Below are 22,996 nucleotides of genomic sequence, written 5' to 3'. Positions count from 1 at the left end.
TATATATATATATATAAAAAGGAGGTATTTCAATTTATTTAATTTATATATATAAATAAATAAATATATATATATATATAGACATGAATGTAAATAGAAAAGCCTTAAGGATATATATATATTTTTTCTTAACATTAGTGCTCTATCTTTCTATCTATCTATGTGTGTGTGTGTGTGTGTGTATACACACACACACCACTTTTTTTTTTTTAATTTTGAGACAGGGGCTCGCTGCTAAGTTGCTGATGAGGTTGGTTTTGAACTCAAAATCCTCCTGCCTCAGCTGCTTGAGTTGCTGGGATAACAGGCATGCGTCACTGTACCAGGATCAATATTTTAAAAGGAGGTATTTCAATTTATTTAATCCAAAGAAAAAGATCCAAATAAATCCATAGATGATGTATAAAAATACACCTTTAAAAATGTTCCATCTTATTAACTATCGGAAAGATGAAAATTAAAATGAGCTATATTTCATTGATCATTTTGAATCAAAATGGAAAAATAAGAATAATACTATTTAAAGCTGACAAATTCTGGTAAGAAAGTAGGGAGTAGAGACACTGTTAATTTATTGACAGAAGTAGAAATTGGCATAGTTTTAGACTATGTTGAGAAGAGTTATTAAATCTGTGCATCTGCACATACCCTTTAAGCCACCTAAAAACCCAATTTGGGGACAGTATTGTTAAGAAAATTTAGATATATAAAATGTATATATTAATTATAGATGTTTTAAGAGAAAATAAATGCAACTTTCAAAGGACAGTGATCTGATAAATATTAAAAATTCATGAAATATTTTGAGGGTATTTAAAAAGTATGGATAGTATATGCAAAACTGAAAGATGTTTATGAGAGAAATTTAAAAAGATATAGGCAGGAGAGGTTTATCATGGTGTGAAATGGGATGGCTAGAGTTGAACTGATTTTAAAATTCTGATAGGATTATGATTTTTAGTTTTTTTCTATTTTATTTTGCCAACAGAAATTTTTAGAAATATATGTGAATTTTCTGATTTAGCAAGTAGTCTTTTAGTAAGAACTAAACAATAGCAATGCACCATTTAATGTATTTCTTGGATAAAGAAGTTTGTAAGTAGAATGGAATCACCAGGAGTCAAAGATGTACCTATTCATTTTTTCCATCCTGGGGAAATCCAAATTTAAAATTACTTCAGAATTTCTTTTTTTTTCCTGTTTGAAAGGGTAGATGTGTGTTAAATCAGAACTAAAAGCAGAGGCTTTGTGTTGCTGTTAGGGGCTTCTGCAATTTACCCTGGGTGTACTTCTTTCATGTGGTTATTCAACAGTTTGAAATTAGAGTCCTAACACTCACTAATTAATGTTCCAGAAAAAAATCATCTTACAATTCGTCAATTCCATTTCCACAATTTAAAAAAAATATATGAAAGAAAACTGAGATTCAAAGTGTCTATATGTTCTTTCCAATCCAGACATTTCTTTTCAAACATCTTGGTTATTCTTTTCACATCTCTGCTCATTTAGTTAGAATTATGTGATTAATGTCCAATTAGCAAGTTCAGATGATACATGACCCTGTATGTGTCTTAGTTCCGCGGCACAGGTGGCACCTCCCTCCTCTGTCACCTTATTGTGCACCTTAGTCTCTAATTCCTTTTAGTTTCTTGCACATGCTGTGATCCGCTTACCTTCATGCCTTTGTTCAGGCTGTTTCCGCTCTACCCACTAATTGCTATCTCCCTTTGACTTAATTAAATTCTCCTTATTCTAAGTTCAACACCACTTCTTCTAGGAAGCCTTCACTGACCTAAACTACTTTCATTCCCCAGGCTAAGCTAAACCTCTTTCTATGTTCTCATAGTATCTCATACAACTCTCTTTCTGGTAGCTATTATTTTTGCATCTAATTTAGCAGCCACTGAGTAAATGTTGAGGAAAGGAAGAAGCAAATGAATGGATGGATTAGAAATGAATTTAGCTAATAAAAATGAGAATTGTGGCAGACCTGGCTTTCATCATGGGCTTAAAAATACACTTTTTCCCCACTATAAAAACTATTAAAAGTGCATGCCTTGCCAATGGTAGGTTGGTAGTGTCATCTGGTGCTGTTATATTTACATATGTAAAATATGTCATTATTTTCATCAATACCCACTGTGGTATATAGAATCAAAATGTGCATGTGTGTGTGTTTGTAACTCAAAATCTTGAAAAAATATTTATTTATACTGTACTTTGTGTGTGTGCTATAAAATCTGACAAATTCAAACTTAAGATACTTAACAACTGCTTAAGAAGTTTATGGTGCTAGATTTCTCCTCTCCTCTCTGAGAAAACACCTGATTTTGATTTCAAATATCCACAAGGATGATTGTTAATAAAACAGGTTTTAAAAACTAGTAATAATGAGAAAAAAGTGCAAAATGCAGTAGCAGGGATGTTGAAAATGATCTCTCTGTCTTTTTGTTCTGCTGGCGCAGGTCTCTTCTTTCATTGTGTTATTGGTGACCTAGTCCTAAAAACTCTGATTTCTGGAAATCAGAAAATATACCAGTGGGAGGTGAACTCCCAGCTACAGGGTGAAGTGCTAAAGTGAATAATATATTGTTTGTTGGAATCATTTGGCAAAAGGGCAAATGTAGCAAATACACCAAGCTACTGCTATGAGAGCTCAGGCTTGGCATTTTCATAGCTCAGAGCTGTTTTGTATTTTGTTTTGTTTTTCCTCCAAGCATGGTTCAGTTTGATTATTCTTTTCTGTAATAAGGGCCTAACCCACATTTCAAGGTCATGCACCCTGTCAGTTTATTACCAAATTGCTCATTGAAACTCAAGTTAGTTCTTACAGCCTCCTGCTGCAGGCTCATTAATTATCATCTACTTTGGCATTTTTACTCAACACCAATTGACGCTCTAAGAGGAGGGAGTGTGGAACAAACAGAAAAGAGGATATGGCCAGTGCAGTTCATGGGTTTGAGGTACCGAAGACCAGGACTAACTATGTGTAAAACTGTGTCACAGTTGAAATCTGTTTTCATCTCTTGTCCTTTTTTCCTTTATATATCTTGATATGCACTTCATCCTCAAGTCAAGTCTGTGTCACTTGCTACCTATCCCAGCTTCACTGAGCTGTAGGAAGCAAAGCCCTCAAGTTTCCCATCTGCTAGTAAGACTGCTGTGAGCCAGGTTTTCACCTGCTGTTGGAATAAAGAGGGGCCCCATGCCTCAGTATGCTCTTGATAACATGGGCACCCGCACCTCACACTCATCTACTCATCAACCTATGAGCCTACACCCTCCAGCCCACATTGATCCTATATCCCAAATGCCCACCATCATGCAAATTCCAAGGCTTCTAGGTCACTACTTATATATATTTTTCATTACTATGGGTCTGCATATCCCCTGATTTTGATTAGTTTTTAAATTCTTCCTCAGATTCTTCCACTTTGCTCTATGCAGATCACTTAGTTATATACTAAATAACATTTTTTTTTCTAATGGGAAGACTCTTTGGAGAAAAAGGGGATGCAGTGAATAATGCTGGAGAAACTGGAAAAGCTGAGACTAGCCCAAGCAAACATGTACATGTAGTCACCTTACCTATAGCCACCAGTTTTTTTTTTTTTTTTTTTAAATACACCTTCTTTTGCTAACTAGAAACTGCTTATACTCTGGTGAAGTGGACCAGACACCTCCACCCAAAAGACCCTGCACCATTATTAAGCTTCTCCTCTTGTCAGAAAGATTTTTTTTGAAAGAATGTCAACAGGATTTCATAGGAGTTCTGCAGAGAGCTCAATGGAGTTTAAAGCTTCCTCTTTATTGTAAATGCTGGATTTGCAGACAAAACGTGTGAAATCTCTGTCTAGCCTAGGAATATGGCACAAAAAGTAACTGTTAAGTTCCCACCCACTGACATGCAACCCAACCACCTCATTGAGTATAAATCTAAAAGAATTTTCAGACTCAGGGTCCAGAGATTTTTAAGTATGAGCCCCTCTGGACCACTGCAGTTTATGTAAACCTGCTTCCCGAAAATTCCTTGGATGTCCAGCCTCACCTCATCTGTCCTACATCACTGGGACTGTTACTTAAGGTTTTCTCAAATGGTGCCTATTTTTCTTTGCTATAACATTTGTGACACTTCAGCTGGATTAGGAGTAGGTATCCTTCTTGCCACTCAAACTACTTAAGACCCTTGTCTCTCAAGTCCTTCAGCTTTGAAGTTCCTGTTATCAGACTATATTACCTGCTACTCAGTCTTGCTGTGACAACCGAGATTTTGTCTTTCCCCCAACACTGTTTGGTTTTATCACTTGGTTTTCTGTCACTCTTTTAAATACAAACTCTGTTTATTCTTGGTGATTTGATTCTTCACAAAGAAAATTCTTTTCCAGTACTTGACTTTCAATCTCTTGGCTTCTTTTTCTCCAAAGAGCTTGTCTTTCTTTTGTCTCAGCTACTCACTCCCACGTTGGATCATCTTCAATAAATGCACTCTTTGTTATCTCAATTTCAAATGTCATCTCAGAACTAACTTATTATGACTTCCAATTCTACCATCTGGCTCACTGACTCCCATGTTTTTCCATTCATGCCTAAAATCCACTCTTCCTGCCATTCATTTGGTGTCTTCAATCCCCCTTATGTCACTGCTTCCTTTTACACAGATTGGATTCCATGATCCATAATAATAATCACTTTTGGGGGGTATATACTCAACTTCCTTATCTCTACCATACTTACCTGGTAAACACCAATTCCAGTGAACCCTACTTCATGCTGACTTACACTCAGGCAGCCGAAATTGACTACAGAAAAACCTCAGAATCATGCCGACTGGTTATGGCCAATGGCAAAAGGGCACTTAGTCTTATCTAAGAAGCCCACTAGTCTACTTTTCTCCCTTTTCCCCAGAATTACAACCCCCACACTAAGTCTCCAGATTTTCTGTCCTGCTGCTTAGACTTTGATGATGAGCCTCCATACACTCCTGCCACCACATTTCCAAGCTATCTGCACGCATGCACACATGCTCTCCCTTTTCTCTTCTACTATGGATGGATTGTGCTTCTCAGTTCAAACTCTTCACCTGTATACTGGATCCCAGGACTTATTTCCTACTCAAATTTCCCAGCAGTTCTCATGTATTTCTCCCAAATCGTGAATTTACCTATCTTTATCAGACTTCCAATATATTATATATGTTTTCTTTCATTAAAAATTTTCTCCAAACCTCACATCCAGTCCCAGGACCCCTTCTCATTAGTAGGCATTTCCTTCGGGCAAAACTCCATTAAAAAAGTTGTCTATTCTCATAATTTTCACTTCCTTTCTTCTAATTCTTTTTCCTCTCCAATTTAATTATGATTTCTTATCTTTTTCTTCTACTGGACTTGTTCTTGCCAAGGTCACTAGTGGGTAGTGGCTATTGGTTATCAAGTCAAACATTAGTTCTCAGTCTTACTCACATTTGATTGATAGGTATTATTTGACAGATTGTGGATCTTCAGATTTTTTGAACCCCCCTCCCTTTTTTATCATTCGCTTCTAAAATCACTCTTTTGATTTTCCTCCTGTCTCAATAGTGGATCCTTCCCTGAGCTCTTTTCTAGCTTGCCTTCCTTTAAATATGAGATTGTCCTAGCATCAGTCTTCACACATCTTTCTTCGCTAGATATACTCACATTCTTGGCTACTTCATTCAGCCTTTTGTCTGTAAACATCAACCAGATAACTATATTAGTTAATTAATTTCATATTAATTACTATGTTAAGGACAAATTATCATTTGGCTTCTTAAACCTGTTTTAATCTTAGTTTCTCCAATTTCAATGAATGACAATTTCATTCTTCCAGTCTCTCTGGCCAAAGACATTGAATTTGATGTCAATTACTTTTTTTCACCTCCCAATTATTATCTTTTAGAAAATCAGAGCTACCTTCAAAACATATTCAAATTCAGTCACTTGTCACCACTTCCAGCATTACCACTCAGGGCCAGCCATCACTGAGTCTTACTTGGATTACTGCAGTGGCCTCCTCACTGGTCTCCCTGTTTCCATCCTCAACCCCCCTGTTCTCCATACAGCGCCAGAGTAAACCTTTAAAAAGGGTTATATCATATCACTCCAAACCCCTGCACTGGATCCCAATCTCGGAGTAAAGCCAAGGTCATCGAAAAGGCTCCCAGAATATTACAGATAAATGATTCTGAACCACTTGAATGGGACTTAAGAAATCCTATTGCCTGCCATTTCCAATTAAGATGCAATTTGAACTTTAGTGAAGTCCAAAGCATCAGCCATTTTAACAGCTTCCATCCAGCCACCTCTCACTCTGATCTGATCTCCTGTCTTTTGGCCCTAAAACCCCAACCCCTCTCTGTGAACCCTGTTCTAGGCACATTGGCCTTGACATTCTTTTTTTTTTAATATTTATTTATTTTTTAGGTCAGGATTATTCTTTTTTTCCCCCTAAAAAATTATCTTTATTTGAATTAGATACAATTTTTTTATACATGTACTTTGCATAATGATGTACATCACATTCCACCATCCTTGTTAATCCTCTGCCCCCTCTCTTTCCCTTCCACCCCTCTTTCCTATCTAGAATTCAATTAATCCTACCATGCTTTCCCTCTTTACCCCACTATGAGTCAACCTCCTTATATCAGAGAAAACATTCAGCATGTGTTTTGGGGGGATTGGCTAACTTCACTTAGCATTATCTTCTCCAACGCCATCCATTTACCCACAAATGCCATGATTTTATTCTTTTTTATTGCTGAGTAAAATTCCATTGTGTACATGTGCCACGTTTTTTTAATCCATTCATCCACTGAAGGACATCTAGGTTGGCTCCACAGTTTAGCTATTGTGAATTATTGGCCTTGACATTCTTCACCCCACCTGGTCTCTGCCTCAGGAATTTTGAAGTGAGATTTCCTCTACCTGGAACACCTCCTGTTCCCTTCTTCTCCCCACTATCTGCATGTCTCACACACTGTCATCCTTCAGAGCTCTACTCAAATTTCACTTTTTCAAAGAGGACTTCCCAGACCATTTTATATGTGATATTCCTGCTTCTGTTCTCTTTCATTCTTATTCTTCCAATTTTTCTTTATAGCATATGTTTATGTGATTTCTGTTGTCTTCTCTTTACTACACTAGAATCTGTGATGGCACAGAGACTTTGCTTGTTCTGTTGTACCTTTCATTGCCTAGAACATTGCCTGGTAAATAATAGGTGATTATGTGTTAAATGAGTTTGCAAAATTGAAGGTTCTTTTAACCTAGTTTTTCAGCCAAACTGAATAAAACAGGGATAGGCTTAACTCAACAGTTTATAGGGTCTGGCTGTTTTTCAAAATCCATGATATTGACCATATTGTTTAGACTTTTGTTTTGGCTTCCATTGCTAGTCTTTGATTTTTCTGAATAGGATTAGTGCTGGGTCCAGTGGTTTGGCTTGATGCCCTCTCTGGACCTTACCTGTTCCTCCAGTAATGATATTTCTTATACTGTACTGCTCTTGAGCTGATAAATTGATGCTGTCCTTCTGATTAAATACTGCTGCTACCTGGCACTACCATCCATTTTCCTGTTACCACACACTTTTGGACTTTGTTATCTGTAGTATTATTTGCATACCACTGTGGTCCTCTGTCCAGGACAGAAGTTCTAATTCTACCAACAATAATTTTTATTGACTTCCCTAGTGTTGATCATTGCTCAATTTCTAGAATGATTTGTTCTTTACTACGTGGGTTATAATAGGTTTCCAGCAAATTAATATTGGCTTCATAATAATAATCAGGGACTTCTTGTTTCAGTGTTGTTCACAGATCCTTCATTCCTGGTACAGTCCTTACCTGGAAATTTTACCATCCACTCTCAGAAATTACCTGTCTTATGCCCCTGTCTGTTATAAAGTAATATGACAGACTAAATTCCATTAATGGTCTAATGCCAATAACTCCTTAAATTTGTAGCATTCTAAAATGTATTTGGGTTCTAACAGGGATGGACTTTCCATGGCATAATTTCAGAATGTTGCGGAGTCAGCAGAATAGCCCCCTAACTTGTTTCCATCTTTCATATTGCCACCTTCAGTTTTTCCCAGTGCAATAATCATATGATTTGCCAAAATATGAGTCAGATCATATTAATATTATATTCAAAACCCCTAAAGATTCATATCTGTTAGTTAGGTTCTTGTTGCTATGACCAAAATACTTGACATAAACAACTTAAAGGAGGGAAGATTTATTTTGGGTCATCTCATGTTTTCAGAAAATGCAGAAATCTCATGATGGAGGATGTGGTGAGCAAAGCTGCTCATCTTGTGCTGCAAAGAAGCGGGGAGAGGCACAGGAAGGGGCTAGGGATAGATATAGTCCTCAAGGCCACATCCCCAGTGACTTACTTCCTCTGGTCATACCCCACCTGCCTAGGGTTACCACCCAGTAATTTATTCAAATAAATAATAATCCATCAAGTCGACTGATGCTGTTACACTCCCCACTATTCAATCATTTCACCTCTGAATATTGCTGCATTGCCTAACACATGAGCTTTTGGGGGGACAGTCCAGATCCAAACCATAGCAATATCCCACATGTAAAAGCCAACTTAGAATGTTTTATACAGCCTTGGTTTCCAAATCACACTTCAACATGCATGTGAATCATGTTCAGATTTTGTCAAATGAGATCCACATTCGGAATGCTGGTGGTAGTGGCTTAAGAGTCTGCACTTCCAAAAAGCCCTCCGGAAATACTGATGCTGCTAGTTCATAGGTCCACAATTTGAGGAGTAAGTCCCTACATGAGTTGTATCCTCTTTACATTCTAACCCTCCACTTCTCTGAGCTTCTAATATTTCTGATATTATCCCTTATAGCTGTACCCACACTGGCCTCCTTTATGGTCTTGGAACATTCTGGAATGCTCCTACCTTAAGGCCTTTGCACTAGCTGACCCTCTGTCTGGAAGCATTTCAATCAGATATCCTATACTCCACCTGTTGCCCTTGCCCCTTTACTTCAAGTTTTTGTTCAAATGTTACTTTTTCAGTGAAACCTTCCTTGGTCACTGATCTAATAAAGCAGAGCATTCTGCTCCTCCATATTCCCTACCTCCCTCTTCCATTGTACCTTTTCTCCTTAATACTTCTCACTACTGAAGGTATAACATCCTTTACTTACTTTGTTTATTGTCTGCTGAGCTGGTTAGAATGCACACTCCATGAAGGCATTTGTTTACATTTCTCTTCACCCCAGTGACTAACCCCTAACACATAGAAGATGCTTGGTAAATAATTGTTGAATGTCTGAAAAAATTCTGTTACATTATTTGAATCAGAACTTTTTCTATTTATGCAAAAGGTCCTAGGCAGAGCAAGATAGAAACAAATTTGTTGTAGTTTAATTAGTATTGTTCAGTGAAGGCGAATGTCTCACAAGAATAGTAAGTCAAAACTTATCTACTTAATGCTCATTTATACAGATTTTCTTGGTACCAGTGGAACAAAAATGTTAGATGGAATCAGGATCCACCTTTAAGTAAGAGAAACTTAATGAGACTAGTAACACAATTAAAAACAAACACAGCCTGCACATTATTAATGAGATCTCTTTCAAGTTACAGATCATGAGGACTTTGTTTCACAGTGATGCAGGTTTTCCTGGAAGGCAGTTACTGGATATGTGGATTCTTGTCAAAGATACTGTAGAATAAGTTTGGCCTTTTGTGGAATGTTGACCTAGAAGACCTCTGAAGTCTTTTCTGTCTACACAAATTAGAAATCAATAATAGAGAACAGGAAGCTGCTTTGTGAGGTGTGCAATTTGAGTTGCTCGAAGAATCTACAGTCACACTTCACGTTGGAGTTCTCGATTTCATGAACCTCCAGTGAGAATAGCAGGTTAGGAGGTTATTGTATGTTTGTTGGTTGATTTTGTTTTTTAATTTTGAAGCTGGTCAAAACCTTGCAAACTGAACCAAAGTACATTTCATTATTGTGACCTATTCTCTGCCCAAACAATTTTCAGCTGCCTCTGCCTGGGGTGAAAGAAATATATAATACAAACAAATTTCACTGAGATATTTTCTGTTAAATGTGTAAAGGCATTCTTCACCAGACTGCTAGTAAATCAGGAAACAGAAGAAATACGGTATAATAAATATTTGAGGCCTTGATTTTTTGGTTTTAAACTTATTAGCCCTCTTTATCAGCATATTATCAGAAGATAAAAATTGTTCTCCACTTCTTTCACTGCGTTTTCTTTTTTATTATGTCATAATTTTAAGTTAACACTAGGAAATATTGAGCAATAAAGCTTTGTAGCTACCAATCTCTCACAAATACATTGTCTAAGGTAATCTTCAGGACCATCTGATGAGAGGCTTATGGCTCTAATCATACTGTTTTATTAAATCATACATAAATTACCTTAATTAGCTTTGACAAAAGATGGGAGAATTAGGAATGCTTATCTGTTATGAAACTCTGAAGGTCTAGGCACTACCTAGCTAGTCATGTGTACACATTTTATTTAAAAAAAATGAGCTAGATTCAAAGTCACGTTGATGTGCTTGCAAATCTCATGTTTTTAAAAATTTTATAGTATTTATCACAATTTTAAACATTTTATTTATTCACATTTCACTTCCCTTTTATTTTCCTTACAGACTCTATTTTATAAATCTAGTGCCTATTTCTCTGTTGCTGAATTTATCTCCAGTTCCTAGATCAGTGTTTGGTATATAATTGGTACTTCATAAATATTTAATGAAAGAACAAATTAATGAATGAGTGACTATGTACATTTTCAAAAAATATTTAGTTAGACTACAGCTATCTAGTAAAAGAAAAGAAAATGAAATATCTCTGGAATAATACTGTATAGAAAGAGATTATTAGGCATGGGGAGATTTGGCTTCTAAAATGAAATTGAAATATAAAATTTGAATTTTTATCTGTACTAATCCTCAGGGAGAAATCTTCTTTTTAACGTTAGACAATATAACGAAAAAAACAAACAAACAAAAAAAGAAAAAAACCAAAAACTTCCTCCTAAACCATTTAGCCTTCTCATTTTAGAGTTGAAATTCATCTATATCCTAAAATGTCTTCCTTCTTTCTCTTACCCCCCAAACATGTATTCATTCACACACCAGATCCACCTCTCCTACTCTCCTCCCTACTAACTAAGGACACCCTGTGAACTTCCTGGAGCCAATGGTCCTCATTAGAAAAAAAAGAAAGAAAAAAATTTTAGGGTAAATGCATGGCCCCTGGGAAACTGGGATTCTTATAATGAGGGCAAAGGACTTAGAAGCCATTGCTAACAGGATATTCACTGATTGTAGAATATCCACTTCCTTAAAGGCATTGTTAGTACTTAGAGGTTTACCTTAGCATTGTCACTTCTCAACAGAATGACATCAATGTGGTGACTCTAGTGGCCAAGGAGACAGTGGTAAGCAGATAAGGGGCATCACATGGAAGGCTGAGAGTAATGTTGGAGCCTATGGCTGGGGAATTTTAATAGTTAAAATATTCTCTCGTATAACATCTGCCTTCTGAACAAGAAACTCAGACTAGGGGTCCAATTATTCTGCTGCACAAGATCACAGAGGAAATGTACAGAGCATTATTGCTGCCATTTTGACATTCATTCATTCATTCACTCATTCATTCATTCCATAATTCTTTGTTGAATGGGGGATCACGTTGACTTTCAATAGGTTAGCTCCTGGACACAATTTTAAGCAAAAACCATTCAGTTCTCACACAGAGATTGCTAGGGCCTGAACTGCTTTAGTATCCATGTAAATAAACTATGGTCCAGAATAAAAACTAGCTTGTTCAAAAAAGGTGAAAAGCCTTTCTAAGCTTTTTTTTTTGTCTGTTATTTCTAAATAACGGTTATAGAAATACAAGATGTATATAAAGATTTTTCACACTCAGAAATAGAAACGGACATTTATAGGCATGTTATTTGTTGACAAGATTAAATTTTGCTTTGAAATAGCTTCACATAATCACAAGATAAAGTTTTAATCTAAAAACAAATGCAGTGTAGAAAATACCCTGAGTCATTTAAAAGAATTGTATAAACTGAATGATATATGGAAAGGAATTTGTAAAAACTTTTTAGTCTTCATGTTTATAATGCCTTAATCCTTTTCAGAACAAAATATCAGCACATGTTTTTTAGTTTAGAAAGTCCATGGGAAATGGATCTGTTAAGACACTGCAGAAGACTTTGAATTCCTCTCCTGATGCACTGAATTGTTTCAAAACCTTCTTTAAATCAACAGAAGCTGCAATTTACCTGAAAATTCTATGTTAGAGTTAACAAAAAACAAGAAATAAATTTCTACTTAGCAATTCCAACATGAAAAATAACATGTAAAGATTACTAATGAAAAACCATGGCCAATACCTTTTGAATGCCTGCTTGGGACTCCAGGACATTGTTCTCTGATCCATTGCTTCGGTTGATCATACGCCACATTTGGGAGTACATGCTGTCCCTCTCAAAAGGATTCAGTCCCTTCATGCGGACATGCTCATATACTGCAGAGTCCAGGACTGTGCCATAGGGGATGTCTGTTTGCTTGGAAAGGTCCTGAAGAGACCTTGATTATTTGGAGAAAAGAGAGACAGAGGACATAATGATTATTTTCAAGTGAAAGTAAAATTCAAAAAAGAAAAGGGCAATATATGAGAAGATAGATTTTAAAAATTGTTTTGATTATTTTGTTGTCTCTTAATAGTGAGACAAAATGTATAAGGAGAACTGATGTTAGGATATATGTAACAAATTATGAGATAAAATAGTAATCATTGAAGAAGAGGTGAAAATTTTTAGTGGTAATGCATACTGTTTTGGTAGACCGTCACTGGGGAAAAAGAAATCTAGTAATACCATTAAAATGATCACAAATTAAATTAGATTGCTATGTAATCATAAATAATTTAATAGTTAATTTTAAGTATAATCATTAGCCTATGTTCTTTTAGTTGTCAAGCCTTTAATAGTTTTATAAAATAATTACATTTTACATCAACAACATGTTTTTAAATAAATGCATGTTTAACAATTAGTATTGATAGTTATTATTATGGTGTGGCTACTGCACATATCAGGCAATTGACATGTATTATCCTTATAGCAGTGCCTCATTTCAGAACTGTTTTCACCATGTTCTCAATGAGGAAACTTTTAGGTTGAGAAAATAAGTAATTTAGAGTGCAAAATCAGGGAGGGTCAGAGCTAGGATTAAAATGTAGGTCTGTCTGCTTCTAAGGTCACAGTGTTTCAAATGCAAGATACTATTATTTCTCTTGCAATATTTGCTCTTTTTTTGTATATGTGTGTGATTGATTGTGTGTGGTGTGTATGTGTGTAGTAGAGAGAGGGAGGGAGGGAGGGAAGGAGGGATGGAGAGGAATATTGACTTCTATTTGTAGTCAAATAGGACAATTTTCATATTCCTGGCAGCAGAATATATTTTCAGCTTTCTTGGTTATTGGATAATGATCGAGGATTTTCAAATCCATCTTTGAGTTAGAGATGGCATTTATTTATCCCAGGTTATCCATTTCTAGTCTGGTGGTCAATTTCCTTAAATTTGGGTTACAGAGCCACTCTATAATTTCTGATTTGGAGAATCTGGTACTACTCCTTGGAATTCATTGAATTTGTGTTTGTGAACAACTTTAATGACTGACATTTAAGAATAAATATGGCTTTGACATAGTGTTCAATATCAAATGCTAGCATGCTTCCAACTAACTTCTAAGAATGGGAGCAGATGCTTTGAAACACTATGCCATATTTTGAACAAGAAAAAATGCACCAGGTACTCCACAACATGAGCCATGAATCAAATGTAATGTATACTTCTGACCTTTGGTTTGTTTCTAAATGGAGTTAACTAATGATTTCCTGAGGGTCTTTAAAACCAACACTTGCATTGGACAAAGAATTGGGAATATTCTTAAGTTCACTAATCTCCATCATGTGCAAAACTGTGTGGCATAAAATAAATTATAGGTCCTGTTTGTTAGAGGTATATTTATATCAATTTCTAACTATAACTTTCAGCAAGATTTAATTTGCATTTTGTTGAATTTTGTGTTGTTGATACATATCATTTACTCCAAAGAAAATACTGCAGTAATAATTTCTTTTTTGCTTTACCAATTTGTTGTGTAAATAATGCACTTAAAAAGTATGATTTGATGAGAATTTTCTGGAATATTCTACAACTACTAAATTAATTCTAGCATTTTTCAAAAGATAACTAGAGTGACAATGTAAATGAATAATTGAGGGCAAAAGCAAGAAAAAAGTGAGTTGCATGTAGATAGAATACAACTTAATGCTAGAGGGACAGGGTATTTATTTTTGGGACATATCATAATTATCTTGGTGATATTGTAACAATAAGAATTTTGTTTCAAGAGAAAAAATTACTGCTAATTACTGCTAATTTATTGATTTTCTAGCAATGGATGCAAAGCTGTATTAAATACACAATATTTTCAATGTATTTTCCACTGTGTGGTTGAAGGAACTCTAAAATGGTAATACAGAAAGAAGAATAAAATATATCTATACAGGTTATAACAGTCTCCATTGATTCAACTTCTACAAATGCAAGCTTCAGAACTGTTTTCACCATGTTCTCAATGAGGAAACTTTTAGATTGAAAGAATAAGTAATTTAGAATGCAAAATCAGGGAGGGTCAGAGCTAGGATTAAAATGTAGGTCTGTGTGCTTCTAAGGTCACAGTGTTTCAAATGCAAGATACTTACTATTATTTCTGTATTTCTCTTGCAATATTTGCTCTATGTTCAAGGTGAAGTAGTCGTACATAGTACCATATGGAACTTGAAGGTCCATGTTATGGTTTACCAGAAACCCTACCAGCATATGATCAACTACTTGCTGCTTGGCAGTTCTGACAATCAGTCTTGATTATAACTGTCAAAGGCTTCAATTTGGCAGAGGTGAGATTTTAGTTTAGGGTGAATTTTTTCTTTTTCTTTCTTTTTTTTTTTTTCCTTTTTGCCTGTATCTAAAAATACAAGCTTGCCCAAAGAGTCACACTATAAAACACAGTTCAATAAATTTATGTTTCCTCTTAGCCTTCCATGAAAACAGAAATCAAATATTGGAATTCTTTCTTTCTTTCTCTCTCTGTCTCTCTCTCTGTCTCTCTCTCTGTCTCTCTCTCTCTCTCTCTCTCTTTCTTTATTTCTGTTTTATACTAGGAATTTAATGCTGAGGGTGTTTTACCACTGATCTATAACGCTAAGTTGTTGAGGATGTTGCTAAGTTGCTGAGGCTGACTTTGAACTTGCAATCCTCCTGTCTCAACCTCCCCACTCGCAAGGATTACAAGATGTACCACCATGCCTGGTAAATGTTGGGGTCTTTAATATAAACAGTTTTCTGTTTCACAGCTTCACCTTAAATATTAGTTTTAAAACCTGAATATAGATTTATACTATCCCAGTTTAGTTGGTGAAACCGTTTTGTATACAATGAAATTTTAAAGGAATATCTGAATATATTGCCTATATGAAGTTCCTGATGTCAGAAAACAGGCAGCTTATTTTTAACATGCTTCAAGTTTAGAACAGAAGAGCATTTTGTAATTTAGAACAAAGGCATGTTCCCTCTAGTAGTTTCTGATATCAAGTTCAGTGTATAAATTTGCCTTGAGACATGCCTGCAATAAAAATTACAGCTTGTCGGATTCAGTGTCGTTCCATTATAGCACACCAAGACAGCACCAAAGGTGACAAAAATAAAATGACTGAAGCAAAATGAAGTGAACACAAACAGCTTATCATAGAAAGAGAAGGCTGTTTTAGGAGCCCAACATAGAAAAGGAGTGCCTATCATGAGGAGCCATCTTGGTTTTTTTTTCATGCTAATAAGATTTTAGAGCAAGGGCAGAAATGTGATGGCCTATGTTATGAACCACTGAAAGGAATCTATTAGGTTATTCTACAAGCTGTAATACTTAAAAGTTGTATCTGAAGGTCAAATGCTGAGTGAATATTATTTAAATAGGGCCAATCACTGCTTTAAAATGCAAAGCAATCCTAGAATCATCCATAAGCACCTAAGACATAAATTAATTTACCATGGTGAATATTAACATTTCTTCCTAACAATAGGCAATGTTTTCCCAGGTTGCAGAAGGAATGAGGGAATCTAGAACATTTCAAAATAGAGCTGTGAATACACTCAAAATACACTCCATTTTTCTCCCTGTAACCCACACACCACTCAATGAATGCTCACTCTGTGAATCTATTAAACCTGAGCTCCCCACACCCCAGACACATTACCCGTGTCACACGTTCACACAGAGTGAAAATTGAAAGCATGTGACTGTAAGTGGTAAATGATAAAAGAAAGCAAATGTTTGCCACACTAACCAGCCTTGTTTTTTTTTTTTTTTTAACAAGCTAAGATTCATTTATTTCCCATTCTGTTCTCCTATCAAACTGATATCAACCCATGGCACAAAACAATGCTGATAGAGAATAGATAAGCATCATGTAGCTATTTATATGAATATTACATACACCAAGGAACTGGCAATTTAGGGAAATTCTGTGGAAATAAATTTTAGGAATTTAAGTGGACCTACACTGATTTTAAACTCTTTACATGAGAATAAACATTTAAACCCCTTCAAGAACTTCAAACTAATTTTGATATATGTGATGGTCTTAAATATAACTGACAGCAACAGCTTTTATATTGGGTAGGGGGGATTTCATGTCGAGCAGATCTGTTACTCCTATAACCTTAGTTTTTTTCTTCTATAAAGTGAAGAGAATAATTCCTCCTCAGAATCATGAGAGAACCTGTCATAACAGCCTCTGACCAAAGTCCCAATTGTGGTTATGATGATGGTGATTTTTCTCCCTATAAGGCCACATTTAATGATTTCTAATGAATATCTCTTTGTGGAGAAGGCAGGATGGCCCTTTGTAACATTGTTGAAGAGAAGATTCAGGCATTGAACTAGAATTGAACAATGTCTGGTTTCCCTTCCAAGTACAATGTTGAATGAACCTATGATACTTAATGGTCATAAATTTTTTAATAGTGGATTATTTAGGCAGGTTATAACTTTTATTAACAAAATTATGTTACAATGAATGTGTCACTAAAAAATGTTTATATTTCTAAAACTATCAGATAGTTAAAAAAAAATCCAAAGACTATTCCCTGTGCAGTGAACTTTCATTCATATTTTTACCTATTTTCCTTTAACAAAAGAGTTGATGTTATCCACGTAAAAAATTTTCGAAGAGCTTCCATAAACCTCTCTGTCCCATCTCACCATCATCTTCTTTTAAAAAAATTAAATTGAGCTTGGTTGTGGCAATGCTCACCAACAAATGACACGTCTGATCTGCCAGCTCCATCCCAGGAAGGGTAAGTCTAATCCAATTTTTAATGGAACAGAACAAGTCAACACAAGTTATTACATCAGAAGGGATTTTTCTTTGGGTCAGGGAGAGAAATGAAATGTGGCTGATAGGATTAGCACTTGATACTTCAGGCAAAGGGCTGACAGTGGAAAACAGACTAGAAGGAGTATAGGACAAGCATTCTCCGACTCCATTCAGGCCTCTCCGCCGGCCCTTCTCTCCCCAGCTTCCTCCTCTGGATACCGATTTCAGCTTCTGTCAAAGCTCAGATACTGCTGCAGGCCCAGGGCTCAACCAAGGGCCCCAGGGCTTCGTAGCAACCACATAAAGAGCCAGCCTAGTACCCAGTGCCCACTGCTGTCCATTGGCTCTAGCAGCTGACAGCTGCTAGGCAAAGAGGGCAGAAGCAGGTTTTCTAGCATAAAAAGTGATTCAAAATTTTAAACTTAAAAGGACAACTAACATGCCATCAGAATGAGAATGTGCTCTTCACACTCAAAAAGCAACTGAAAGTGTTGAAAAACAAGATTGGGCGGTTAGATAAGGCAGGCTTGTGTCTGAGAGGTACTGTCCACATCCCTAAATAACCTCTCAGTTTCTAAGAGTAGAGGTTTTAAGACATAAAACTTTAATTTGTGTTTCAATCTTTGAGCAAATTGTTTCTCCAAAGTTCAATTGCTTTCGCCTATTAAACAGAGTGAAATAATAATTTTATGCTGAGGTATTTGGAAGTTTGAATTAGATACTGCATGTAAGACATTTTCCTTAGTGATTAGCACTCTAAGTGCTCTATTAGTAATAATTACAATTACTAATTTTATTATTACTATTATTAGTTTTACTTGTTCCCTGCTATTCCCTTGGTTTCTAGAAATGCCATTTCCTAATTTTCCTATCAATTAGACTCATTCTCCGCTAATCATTCTTCTTTACCTGTGGACTTTCATTCTAACTTCTCTTTTCATATAATCTGTCATCAAATTCTATACCTTTTACTTTTCCAGTCTTGAAATCTGTGGCCATTGTCTTTAATTTTTTTTTTTTTTTTTTTTTTGCCAATACCCTTGGAATTTTTACTTACTCATTTCTAAGTCTTCCCTGTCTCTACATTAACCCACTGCTAACCCATCCTCCATACCACAGCTTAAGTGTTCTTCATATGAACATTACACATGCTCAGGAAATGTGTAATTTGGGGTAAATCTAACCGTACTACTGCCTTGTTTAATTATGTCTTATCCCAGAGCCCTTAGAAAAATGCTTCCATCTCTTTAGCTTTCAAGATTCTTCAAAAGTTTCTCTTAAATCTTTTTATTTTCCATTATTAAAAATAACCATTTCCCCTATTTACAGTCACAATTAGGCCAAACATACCATTTCTTCATTTCTTAGTTTAGAATCTACCACACCTTGGTAGATGTTTTCTCCACAAAAGATACTTCCTTGTCTACCTGGTGAATCCCTTCCCCTTTAAGAACAAACTCCACTATCTCTTCAGAGAGTGGTCTTCTAACATTCAGCATATGTTACATTTTAGCATTGTGTTATGAAACTTTACTTCTTTACACACCTTGTTACTGATGCTTCTTAGTTTTTAAAATTCATTGTTGAAACATAGAACCAAGCACTGGGTCTGGAAAATAGTCAGCAATCAATGAAGCTCATTTGTTTTGGCTAGAAAAATACTCTTGGAAAATCAGATTCCCATTTAACTAGCACTGCATAAAAATGGAGTTTTAATTATATATTATCAGTCATTCAGTGGATAATTTATCATGGCCAGAAGTATTTTTGGGTGGGGAGAAATATATATGTATATATACATATATACATATATATATAGATAAGTATATATGTATAAATGTATATATATATATATATATTTATTTTCCTCTCCAAGAGATCTTTGGAAATCTCCCTTGCAACAAAATCAGCTGTGAAAGCTTCATCAGTGAATTGTTTGCCAAAGCATTTTGCCATGTATGTAAAATAAATAAATTCAGCAGCAAATCAAATAAAAAAGAAAATCCAAACAAACAGGACTGAAAAAGGTATTTGGAAGAGCTCATAGACCATGATTTTGGCAGACATCAGACCTGGAACAAAGTGGACTATCTATTCCTAAAGGCTAACAGTGCAGACAGAGAGAAGTGGGTTGTTCACTGAATGATTTTTGACTGAAATGTCAGAAGCAAGATGAAAAAGAATTGCTCAACTAACTCTGTCAACTGAAATAATTAACATAAATAAAAGAATTTATGATTTTAATAGTTAAAGACAACACAAATACCAAGAACAAGGAGAGAATAGCCACCTTTGGTAGTATTATTAGTATTACAGAAAAATTAATTTGGGGGAATTAAAAAAATTAGTTTTTAATATTTATTTTTTAGTTTTAGTTGGACACAATATCTTTTATTTTACATTTATGTGGTGCTGAGGATTGAACCCATTGCCTCAAGCATGCTAGGTGAGCACTCTACCACTGAACCCCAACCCCAACCCCTAGGGATTTTTTTTTTCTAGTAGGATATTTATATAATGAGGAGTAAGACCATGTGTGTGCTCTACTTAGAGAAGAATGAAATAGGCTGTCCACCCTCCTACTGTGGCATAGCCAATGGCCAGCTGTTCTTTGAGAAACCTCATTTCTCATTTTAGTAAAACTTTCCTCAGGAAAGTTTTTCAAACTCCTCGGATATAAGTTAATAATGAAAATCTGATGAAATGTAAAGGTACCAAGAGCATATGTTGAGGTAAATAGAACTCCTTGCTGTAAGTAGGGAAGTTTAGCTTGTAGATGGTGTGGTTCATATGAAGAGCTCAGGGAGTCATCTTTTGTGTCCAAGAGTGTTGCTTTAGAGAGGAAACAGGCTCAGGAAAGAGATGAACATTCCTTTATCTCCATAATACAAGGTTTCTTGGTTTTTAAAAGATTAAGGTCAAAGTGACTTTAGAGGAAGAAATAGGGCTTCTTCTCATAGATTAGATTGTATGGCTTTAAAGTGTACATTATGGGGAAGGTAATCAGTGGAGCCCAGCACAAGTCTCTCTAAGGAGATGTTCCAGTGCTGATGTGCTGTGTCTTCATTCCTCTCCCTGGTGCTAAAACCGCTCTCTTCTCAGGGCAACATAAAGTCCTTAGAAGAACAAGCTCAAGTCTGAAGTTGGAATGACACCAGAAAGGGCAGAGGGTGGAGACTTCTATTCTTGGGGAAGCAGGGAGAGTTTCCCAAGCAAGACCTTCTGTGTAGACAGAGTGCTTTATAGGAGGTGTCATATGAAGAGCAAAGACTGGAGATGTATGGAGGGTCAGCAGATGAGAGGCTCCAGGAGGAACACTGGAATATGGACCAAGTGGTGCAGGCATTCCCTTCACTCTGATTTATTCCTCTCCCTATCCTCAGTCAGAATCCTTCACCTGTCCCTAAGCCCTCCCTATGTGGAACAACAGAGTACCTTAGATAAAGATAACTTCTTGGGCTCTGAACTTCTCTTTATTATCTTATTATTAACACATATTAATTGTACATGTTAGGGTCTGTAAACAAGTCTGGATGGCGCCTGGCATTTTGCCAGAGGGAGTGGTTTGTGAAGTAACGCCAGCGAGCCATTAAGTGTGGAGGTTCCTTATTGGTTGACTGCTGTATCTAGTTTATGTTAATTAGATAAGCTGTGTGGAATGTATAAATACCCCTCCTGTCCTACAATAAATGGCTCCTACTCCTGCTGTATCAATGTACACAAGTTGTTCGTCACCCCCCGGTTATTTTGCTGCAGCCGGACTGCAGCAATACAAATAAATGGGTTTCACTGTGACATTTCCATACATGCTTGTATTGTGCATTGATCTTGTCCATACTCCCTTCTATCCTTACTCTTCCCTCTTCCTTTCTCCCTAGTCCCCTTCCCATATAGTCTTGCTTCAACTTTCAGGACTTTTTTCTTTGGTCTGGCTAATTCTCTTAAAATAATGTCCTACAATTCCATCAATTTTGCTGCAAATAACAGGATTTCATTCTTCTTAATGGCTGCACAATACTCCATGTGTGTATGTACCTTATTTTCCTTATCCATTAATCTATTGATGGGCACCTTGGACTATTGTGAATAGTGCTACAATCAACATGGGTATTGTTTTAGTTAGCTTTTTCTTCACTATGACTTAAAGACCAATTATAGAGGAGGAAGAGTTTATTTGAGGGCTCACAGTTTCAGAGGTCTCAGTCCATACTCAGCAGGTTCCATTCCTCAGGTCTCAAAATAAGGTAGCACATCATGGTGTAAGAGTGTGGTGGAAGGAAGCAGCTCATATGATGATCAGAAAACAGAGAGAGCAAATCCACTCACCAGATACAAATGTGTACCCCAAAGCCATGCCCTCAATGCCTCACCTTCTCCAGCCACACCCCACCTTGACTTCAGTCACTACTCAGTTAATCCCATCAAGTTATTAATTCACTGATTGGGTTAAGGCTCTTGTAACCCAATCATTTCTTCTCTGAACTGTCTTACATTGTCTCACATGTGAGCTTTTGGGGGACACCTCATATCCAAACCATAATAGGCATGCCGGTTATTTCTTTTATATATTGACTTCATTTCAAATATATATCTAGGAGTGCGAGAGCTGGATCATATGGTAGATCAAATTCTATTGGTACAGTGGCTGTACTACTTTATATTCTCAACAAATATATATAAAGATTCTTTTTTCTTCACAGCTTCACCATTATTATTATTACTAGTACTAGTACTACTACTACTACTACTACTAATTCTACTTCTTATCATTCTGACTGGGGTTAGATGGAATCTTAATATAGTTTTTTTTTTTTAACCAGGTATTGAACTCATGGGGTGCTCGATCACTAAGCCACATCCCCAGACCTATTTTGTATTTTATTTATAGACAGAGTCTCCCTGAATTGCTTAGTGCCTTGCTTTTGCTGAGGCTGTCTTTGAACTTGCTATCCTCCTGCTTCAGCCTCCTGAGCTGCTGGGATTACAGGCATGTGCCACCGTGTCCGGCCCAGAATCTGAATATAGTTTTCATTTTCTTTTTTCTGATGGCTAAAGGTTGTGGTGAGCCGCTTCTGCCGTTTATGCAAATTATGGTCGCCATTACAAGATGGCGCTGGCTCCGCTGTGGTCTGTGACAAACAACTCCTTATTTGGGAGAGTTGGCGCATGCCTTTTCATCACCCTATGAGAAAGCTCCACGTGGCTGCTTTGCATTGGGGCTTGAGATGCTTTATGAAGGCTGGGAGGGGCATCCGAGAGAGGAGAAGAAGAACTATCAAGGGCCTGAAATAAACTACTGAAAGAAGATTCCTGAGTGTTGCATCTTCCTTGCGGGCAAGGGGGCGCAACAAGTGGTGCCGAAACCCGGGAACCAGAACTTTCAGCAGTCAGGGGGGTGCACCGTAGTCCCAGGTAAGTGGGATCCGCGATCAAAGCGGGAAATAGTCCCAAGTAAGTGGGATCCGCGACCAAAGCGGGGCAGCAGCTGCATTGTGTACTTTCG

At 36.4% G+C, this 22,996-nt stretch overlaps 1 protein-coding gene across 3 annotated transcripts in view; it reads right to left on the bottom strand.

Moving 5' to 3' along the window:
- Grid2 (glutamate ionotropic receptor delta type subunit 2) overlaps positions 1-22,996 on the bottom strand; it is a 1,429,152-nt gene that overhangs the window by 232,464 nt on the left and 1,173,692 nt on the right. For all 3 annotated transcript variants that reach the window (XM_048813623.1, XM_015484559.2, XM_048813622.1), the window contains exon 13: positions 12,442-12,637. In XM_048813623.1, coding sequence (XP_048669580.1) covers positions 12,442-12,637 — 196 coding nt within the window. The remainder of the gene's footprint in view (positions 1-12,441; positions 12,638-22,996) is intronic.

The sequence above is a fragment of the Marmota marmota genome, unplaced genomic scaffold, assembly GCF_001458135.2.
Source record: "Marmota marmota marmota unplaced genomic scaffold, marMar, whole genome shotgun sequence".
Classification (NCBI taxonomy): Eukaryota; Metazoa; Chordata; class Mammalia; order Rodentia; family Sciuridae; genus Marmota; species Marmota marmota.
This window is presented reverse-complemented; position numbering and strand designations above follow the sequence as displayed.